This window comes from Hyposmocoma kahamanoa, unplaced genomic scaffold (genome assembly GCF_003589595.1).
Source record: "Hyposmocoma kahamanoa isolate Upper Pololo Valley unplaced genomic scaffold, ASM358959v1 230, whole genome shotgun sequence".
NCBI classification, from domain to species: Eukaryota; Metazoa; Arthropoda; class Insecta; order Lepidoptera; family Cosmopterigidae; genus Hyposmocoma; species Hyposmocoma kahamanoa.
Window position 1 is genome coordinate 518,141 of NW_020653749.1, and position 9,251 is coordinate 527,391.

Here is a 9,251-nt window from a genome sequence, read left to right on the forward strand (position 1 = left end):
AACCGGATGAGCCGGTATCTTCTACGTTCCAGTCCAAACAATTTTAAAGTATAGTGACATACATGTCAATACAAATCATGGAAATATGAATATGATCATCATGATTCAATATAATGCTTATGTAAGTAATGAAAAAAACATTTTTTATTATTTCTTTTTAATTTATGTAACAATCACACCCAAATTTACGAGAGAAATAAATTTATGCCATACAAATATTTCTCCCGGCCCGGGAGTCGGACCTGGAACCTCTGCGTGGCAGACCAGCATCACCACAGTTCGACCACGGAGGCAGTCTGACCAAGGACCAATGAAATATACGCAAACTGTTAGAAGCTGTCGCCTTGAAATTCATCTTCCGTTCAAGGTCGTTTTCGTATTTGATGTTCATCGGCTTCATCAATTGCATCTACAATTCGCGTGAGTTTTTCTTGAGATGTGCTATACAGTTATTGCATGAATTTTTGTAGGTTCTGCTTCGAATAATCCGTCCCAGTCGAGAGTATCCCTACGGTTTATCAACAGAAATGTAAACGAGGTGCCAGTGCCATCTTCTTGTTCCCTGATGGACAACGATGAGTTTATAAGGTCCTCCATAGGATGCTGATATTTTATCTTCATCACTATCTCCATAGGCACCGAGTCTAGATATTATTTTCACGTTTTCATTGTCATCTTCAGGTCTCCCTCCAGTTTCTGTTCCGTTGAAGTAACTTCTAAGTCTTATATGTCGCTATCTGACTCGCATGCCGCTGTCATCTGCAAGTTCGATAATCCCCTCTGGTCCAGGACATAATTGGTTAGCTGGTCTTGCCTGAACTTGGCCCAGTTGGTCTTCGTTTCTATCGTTTACTTCGGCGTGTATTATGTGGTCGCATCTTGTCTTCCACGTTTTATTCTTGTAGTACTCATTCACTAGACAGGTGACTAGCTTTTTCACTTCTTTTCAATGTCTTCGTACAGTCAAGAGCACATCAAGCTTGACACGTTGTACTTTGGACCGTTCTTATCTTATCGGAGTTGGATTTAAGTCTTAAGTGTAAAGCTTGACGTGTTCTTGACCCTGTACGTTATAATGTGACAGAAAGACAAATGCTTGTTTTTTATTTATTTATTTTTCAAAAAGTTATACATTTTACAACAGTCTATCTACCGCCAAACTGGAAACAGTTTGTTGGCGAGCACGCTCTCACACAGTTAAAGTTATACTTAATGATTAAATAAGTACCTAGCAGTGCGAAGGTACTTCTCATGTAGGTCAAACTTACTAATTTAACAAAACAACAATAACAAATTACAATAATATATAAGAAATGCAAGTTCTCAAATCAGAATTTCATTCAATAGCGCCTTTTTTATTTGAACTTTTATAATTTGCTTACTAGTTGTAGGACTTTTACCTAAGAACCCCATATTATATATACGAGGTACTACATATTTATTTAGCATCCGTTCATAGTAATTCATAGCCTTAGGTTATACGAACTCATTTTCACGAGCCCTTTTGTCTTATATTTATTGGAAACTAGTATTTTAAATTCATTACTACAATAATTATCTAATGCAATTTGGTATTTCAATTGCAAATGGGCTGGAAGTATTTTAAGAAAATAATATAATTTATTATAATCACCCTTACAATCGCGTTTTATTTTATTGTTTACCAAATATTTAATTAATCTTGTTTGTAGGCTCTTGACTTTGTCCGGGTAGGGTCTTTCTTCACCTTTTTATACGTGCTTTCATCCGATAGTAAGGCAGTTATTTTGCTGTTACAATCTGACGTATTCATGACCATCGTCGCGTTACCTTTATCTGCACGGAGGATGACTAATTCAGGATCTTCGCGGAAGGTCTCGTATTGCCTATTAATCTTCCTTTCTCATGTTGTTTTTAACTAGACAATCCTTCGTATGGAACACGACCACTGCGTAATTCAAACCCTTTTGCAAAACTGAATAAGCAGAAATCATCAATGCATCAATATTAGACATAACTGGTTGAAGACTGAACCACCTCAGTCAACCGTGACCATGGGACCTGCAAACGGCATCGGTATGTTTGAAAAAACAAATATACGCGATTTAAATCCGCAAAAATAGTTTCATTTTCTATGTGTAGCAATCGTGAAAACCTAAGAACTCGATTTTTACACCATAGTTTATTAAAGAATCTCCCAACGGATAATACACCATGAGCAATGTTGGCTTATTCAATACATTCTTTACCTGGTAGAACTTTCCTTTTTTAACTCCAGTTGAAATTCGTATCAACCCATAATCCTAAATACTTATATTGCTTGACATTCTTCAATGGTTCGCATTTACAGCCGGCCCTAACAGCATGCAAGCATTCATAGGTGTGTCCAATAACGCCAAAGTTGTCATAATTTAAGTTTTTTTTTGCCCTTTCGTTATACGGAGAATGTATATGCAAACACTTAGTTTTTTCTAGGTTTATGATTATGCCGTTGTCATGTGTCAATTTTGTGATATTCTCAAAATCATTTTGTATTTTATTACGAGCATCGTTTAGGTTTTTCGCCGGTTGTGTTGTGATGTTATCTGAAGACGGGTCGAGTTCGAATAACTCCTGTCCGCTTCTGCTCTCTTTTTATACCCCTGCGAAAACCTTGTACTTTATTTATGTGTCTGTTTAACTTACACGTAAATTTTAAAATAAATAAATTATAAATGTATTAACTTAGAATAATAACGCATAGAAACCTAGTCCGCACACGCTAAGTGAGGCAAATTGAAGCGCGCCCAATGGGCCTACACGAGCGGGCGGGCCTTCAGTGCTCAAGGTCAACTTGCACCGCGAACAGCTCAAGAATTTTAGCTAAAAATGGCGAAATGTGCGGTAAATGAGTGTAAAAATACGTCACACAAACATAAAATAGATACTAACATCACATTCCACAAGGAAGTAATACGTTTCAATTTGTATTTTTATATAAATATTCACTAAAACCGAAAATTAACCTACTACTAAAACTAGCCTACATGAATTTGATTTTTGCCTCACTTGTGACGGTTCGTTTGATATGAAACTATCATTCTATGCGTTATTATTCTAAGTGTATTAATTAATTTTTAATTTGAATAAAATATTCAATACTCAATACTCAATACTCAATATATTTATTGCATTCATATGGTAAACATGTCTTAAATTTAAAATAATGCTACACATATGAGCCCTTTATTAGGGATAACAATAACAGCAGAGGTAGGCCGAGGTTACAATTATTAATTAAAATTGTTATTTATCAAATAATAATATTAAACAAAAAAAAAGAAAATGTCATATAATAATAAAGAAATACGTCATATTATGAGTAGAATTATGTCACTTGAAAGTTTGAATTTAATTAGATTACAGTAGCATAACTTTATAGTACATAATTAACATTTATTTATTATTCAAATTTATTATAATATTATTATTTTTATTTGTCATCAAAGTATTCATTTAAATTGTAATAACATTTATTAATAAGATGTAATTTTAATTTATTTAGAAACAGTGAATACTTTTCCTCGTTTTTAATATTAGGCGGGAGCTCATTGAATATCCTCACCGACATCGAATGGGGACTTGAGCTGTGTATGTGTAGCCGAGATCGTGGCAGAAGCAATCTATTGCGTGGTCTAAAAGTGTGTCGTTGAGGCAGGTCGTCAGTGTTAGTGTAAAAGTCAGGGTGTTGTTTAATAAATTTACAAATTTCTAAAATATATATAGAACACAAATTTAATTTTAACTTTACAATCTTTGGCTTTGATATCAAGACTTAAAATCCTTAGACTCAACTCACACTGGCGCAGAGTCGAAGCGTCGCGACGAGAGATGAATATAGGCGAAAAACAAGACACGTATTACAGTACACTAATACAAAGATCAAACAAATACCTACAAAATCTGCAAATCTGCAAATCTGTAGATCAAATGTATACGTAACATCTACACCATTTCTACAAATGGTTTTTCTACAAATTTCTACAGTTTTTGAACATCTTTACACGTCACATAATCTGTACGTTTGTTTTTATTTAATGTGTTAATAACTAATTTAAACTAATTTAAAGTATTGTTTTTTTTTTAGATTTAAAGATTTAATTTTATATAATTATATAAATACATGTTATCGATTATATATTCTATCATATATCATTAGTTATATCTTAAGTATATGTCACTAATATATGTTTTATTATTGTTTGTAATATATGTATAACCACGACAAATAAGTTATTGTAGACTTTAATTTAAACCTTAATTAAAAATTAATTTAAAATTGTATAAGCTCACTACTAATTTTGTTTTGTTCTGTTCGTTTATAAGGCTTCAAAATTTATGTCATTGTGGATAACTATTTTGGCCTAAGTTATTTAAGACAAATATTGTTTGTTGTAAGACGTATTTAAGTTGGCTGTTGTTATTCCTTAATAAAAAAAATAAAAAAAAATAAAAAAAAAATTACTTTCTACAAACAAAAGCTGGTTCAAGTCCACCCGAATCGAAGAAATTTTTCTTTGTGTTTGTTCGATATTTGTATCAAAAATAATAACAAACAAGTTCAGTATTTTCACATGAAATATATGAATATCATGGAAGTAAAAACATCATGATATTCAATAAAATAAATATCCTTACAGTGTACTTAAATGCATCGCGTCTCTCAAGACTCACTTAATTCGTTAGATAATACACTAGAGTCAATGAAGTCCTTTTGAACAACAGGCGTAACAGCGCCATATGGTCCAAAGTCATTAGCGACATCCATTGGCACCCGCTGATTTTTCTCGAGTTGAGATCGTCCTCGTCGCGGCAGCGCAGATCGCAATCTTTCCCAGAACCACGGATCGTTCGTCTCTAAATACGTGTTGGTCCGGAGATAGTTCTTCAGCTCAGGGTCCAATTGCTCCTCCTTCACAACATCATCCAACACCACAACGATCAACCTCGCCTTACCCTCATGAAGCATACTGGCATGTGCCATGCGGAACTCCAGCATCCCCCACAAGGACTTCACAAACTTTCTGGACAGAACTATCAACGTACGCCGCGAGACTTCTATTGATACCGAAATTTGCTTCGGAATCCACTCTCCAATAATCCAATTTCGCATGTGAACACACGCTTTATAGTTTTCCTTTTCTAACATCGGCAGTAACTTATTCAAGACGTAGTCTTCATCTTCGTGGGAGAAAGAGATAAAAATGTCAAAAGGACGGTTCTCGTCCAACAGCTCTTCTTTCAAACAGAATAGACACAAACCTCTAGTATATAAGATGTTCTTAATGGCTTCTCCATATCGTAAATATACAGGAACAGCTAAGACGGTCAAGACTACGACAGCGAGTAAGATTGGGAGTAAGATATGGATAAGTGCTAATTGTGGCTGTTCTTCAATAACACAGAACGCAGAGGCAGTAAAATTACTTATTAAAGTGCCGTCTTCTTTGCAGACGAGTTTGTTGTAGTCATCCACCTGAAAGAAAACACGGTTGCAGATTTCAAATATTGAGTTAATTTCTGATTTCACCCTATAGTTCCACTAAGATCTACATCCAAAGAAAACTAAATAACTTGACATTAAAACATATGCCTAATATTCACAGCCGTGTAGCTAGCTTACCATTAGGCGAATGACTTTGTCGTCCCACTACTTAGTTTTTTAATTACAAGTATTTTAATGAATCTAAGTATGTATCCACGATATAAAGGTAGTGTATTTAGAAATTCAGCAAGGTGGGCTTTATTGGTGGGCTAATTTGTAGCCGAGTACTTTTGAAAAAAAATTATCAACCTGGAATCCCGAGTTGTTATAAAAAAACTACAACATATAGACACTTGTGAATTCGTTACCTATATTAAACTAATGCAATAGTTACAGATTCCATTCCATTCCAGAAAATTTTGAACTACGACATGGTAGAAAATAATTTACCTGCTCCTTATTTTCATTTAAGATACTAAGAAAACCCTGGTTCTGACAGTCGCACATAAAGCTGTTACCAGCTAGCTTAATGCGTCTCTCTTTTGACGAGAACAGCGCGGTTGCTGTCATGCTGTCGATGTAAGAGATGCGATTGAAACTTAAGTCTAAGAACTGAAATCAAACAATTAGTAAGTTAATAAAAACAAGAACTCCATAGAAGTCTCATACGTTTTACGAGTTCATACGTGTGCCAGTGTTGATTGCGTTCTATTTCTCTCGGCTCATTAGATTCTCAATATTTACCTTTAAGATCATCAAAAACATCAATGTGTTGTGTTATTTAATAACGCACACACTCAATATTTATGAAAGATCTTTTAAGAATCGATAGTAAATAACAAATATCCACTCACATTTTTAGGATTCTAACATGCAATTAATTGATTGAATATTATCAGTTGGAAAAAACTAATTGATAAAATACAAACCTTTAGTTTGTCGGGTATGCCGTTGGCGGTGAATTCCTTGATACGATTTCCTTGTAGATGCAATTCACGTAGACTTAATTCGCGTGGCTGATCCATAATTCTGTTCTGTGCACGAAAATAATATTGGAAATTAAAGACATACTTGTGAAATACAATAATTTGTCAGGGTAGTAGACTAGAACCAAATTTATTTCACTCGTAAAGAATCATGAATAATACAAACAGCGTGACCAACTACAGGGCGAAATACCGAGTATCCAGGTCACTCCCCGAAGTCTTCAGCAAACCTAGGAGGTTGCTGAGATTCCTACCTATAGGAGCTTAGGTGGTACAAGTAGGACCCTGCACCCACTACACGCAAAATAGGCGCCTGGTATTGAGTTGCCGATACCAACCCGTCACACCATACCATACCATACTTATACTATACCATTCCATACTATATCACACCATAAATTACAAGCAGCAAGGAAGTGAAGTATCAAGCCATACACGCTCTGCAGTATATGGGGTTTCGTAAGGAAGATGTATTATGCTAAAGTTACACAGTTGGTTGGGACTTTTTGGTACATCACCATGCTTTAGAATTTCATGTACCTAAGATTAAGAAGTTACGAACCTAACTGGGTCTGACAGTTTAATAAGGATAGTACCTGTAGTAATTTGTTGTAGTCAGCATGCTCAAACGACACTCGTTCAATGGCGTTGTGATTTAAACGAAGCTCTAGTTGGCTGGTGTTGAATCTAGGTAACCCTGTGAACTATCAAAAGGATATTGTGCAAGTAGATTAATGAAAGACAAATCCTTGAAAAGACCGAGTAAAAGGTATTCGGAACAAAAGGGCCTATATGAAAGAGCTAAGTAAAACCCTCCACCAATGCATAACCCTATTAACAAATCACGAATCAAGACAAGCTCAGAGTCGTTTACACCCTTTAAAGACAGCAATGGCGATGCCCGTTCTTACAGACATTGATATGGATAAATAGATACGAATAAAGAAGGCTAATTAATTATTTGCTGCTTTGTAATAAATGGAATTTTGTATACCTAGCCTAATCAAGTGAGAGGTAGGTGCGGTGATGTATCCATATTTAAAACAGTCAGTCCAATACAACTTTGATACTGTCTTTAACACTGAACGAAATACATCTGTAAAATGACGTATGCTTATCTTGTCCAAAGAGTCACCAATGTTGAGATCCAAAGGGTCATCAAAGGGGAAAAAAGGCGGAAATACTAGGAACTGTAAAGGAAAGGAAGTTATAATTTTGGCCACGTAATGAGGAGACAATAGATATCGGATTCTTCGACTAATAATGCAATGGAAGATCCAAGGAGAGCGTAATCGTGGCAGACAGAAAACCTCTTGGTTGAAGAATTTGGGAGACTGGTTCAATCTTACCACACGGCAGCTTCAAAAATGGAAATAGCCACGATGGTCGCCAACCTTTGCAGAGAAACAGCACACTAAGAAGTAGAAAGTGAAATGATACTTACATCTAAAGCGTTGATTTTGCAACTTGACAAGTCAAGAAGTACAAGTGATACACTTTGTAAGTTTTGAAAACACATGCTAGTGGTTGCAGTATGGGTCGCCACTAATCTTTTTAAATTAGGCATCCATAATTCCCAAGGGTCATCATCTGATGGTTGTGCTGAAATAACAACTAGATTTAAAAAAAAAAGCTTTAGGACTAAAAAAAGATTTAGGACCGTATCTAAAGTGGGCTGCAACTCATAACAGGATGGAGGAGAGATTCAAAGGCTGGCATTTTCCTTGCATTGCATTTGCATAGATATACAGATGAGTGGGTTTTGGGCTCGGTTGAATCCTAGTTTATTTCTTATCGTAAGTCATCATTCATGCTATTGATCAACGTCATCCAGATTTCAGAGCTACAATCTGTAGTGAGGAGGTTAGCAGTTCTCTCGAGTTATCGGTTCATATTTTGATAAAAGCTCACCTGTGCAGAGGTCCAACCTTGGGTTATTGGATAAAGTGGCGTTCGTGAGAAGCCGTACATGTAGCAACATCTTACCAATGGGAAAAACGTTCCATAAATCATTGTCCGAGAACTCTATGTCTGCTACTAGCGGAAAACTTTCATTTCTGAAAATAATTTTGTTTTTGCTAAAGCCTTTTTACACTTGGTAAAATAAAACCACGTCAGATCATATGTAAAAATGGTATCATCGTTATAAAAATAATACAAAGTAAACTTTCCAATTTAAACATAAAAAAGTTATCGACTAATTTCGTTCGTAGAATCTTTAAACCTCTCTTCTAAAAAGTTGTCATTTTGCAGATGTGACCTTGTGACTTGTACTTGTACACTACAAAATAGCCTGGATAGCAGTAATATAGCCTGGTCCAAGGGTATTAATAGCCTCCGCAGCCCCCGCAGCCATACGTCTTACTTAGCGAGTTTTAGCAGTTGAAAAGACGAAAGTCCGGTTTATAGGAATTTATTCAGTACAATTAATATCTTAAAATGTAAACGGTTCAAAAATAAGAAAGTAGATGTTTTTGCTACCGCGATCGCGCAGAGAGTCACCGTGGTACGAAGCAAAAATGAAAAAGCGAAGGAAGATGGAACAATTAAAATTTAAAATTGAAATACAAGCAAAGGAAAAAATGATACGATACAAAAAGGTGGGATGACGGTGTAAGGAGGTCACACCATCACAATCTTATTACCCCAAGGGTGCGAATTACATCGTAACTTAAAGCTGACGAGTCCGTTCATAAGTTTTTTGAATACAAGAGCAAATTTAGAACGCCAGTTAATCAAATATTTTCATGCTAAAGAAAATC

The 9,251-nt window shown here is 35.4% G+C and overlaps 1 protein-coding gene across 1 annotated transcript; it reads right to left on the minus strand.

The window, feature by feature from the left end:
* Nucleotides 1-4,681: 4,681 nt before the first annotated feature.
* On the minus strand, nt 4,682-8,460 carry LOC113228379 (protein toll-like). Its single transcript, XM_026461656.1, has 4 exons — nt 8,401-8,460; nt 6,433-6,537; nt 5,954-6,115; nt 4,682-5,494 (listed from the first exon to the last, which is right to left on the minus strand). Exons 1-4 carry the CDS (start codon nt 8,458-8,460, stop codon nt 4,682-4,684), a joined length of 1,140 nt encoding a protein of 379 aa, XP_026317441.1.
* Between the last annotated feature and the right edge of the window lie 791 nt (nt 8,461-9,251).

Bases quoted from the DNA above. Each gene is read 5' to 3' on its own strand.
- LOC113228379 (XM_026461656.1), bottom strand. From the start codon at position 8,460: ATGTACGGCTTCTCACGAACGCCACTTTATCCAATAACCCAAGGTTGG. The intron at 6,538-8,400 runs GTGAGCTTTTAT...TTTCGTGCACAG, and splicing joins AAGGTTGGACCTCTGCACAG to AACAGAATTATGGATCAGCC. The intron at 5,495-5,953 runs GTAAATTATTTT...GTTTTCTTTCAG, and splicing joins TAAATGAAAATAAGGAGCAG to GTGGATGACTACAACAAACT.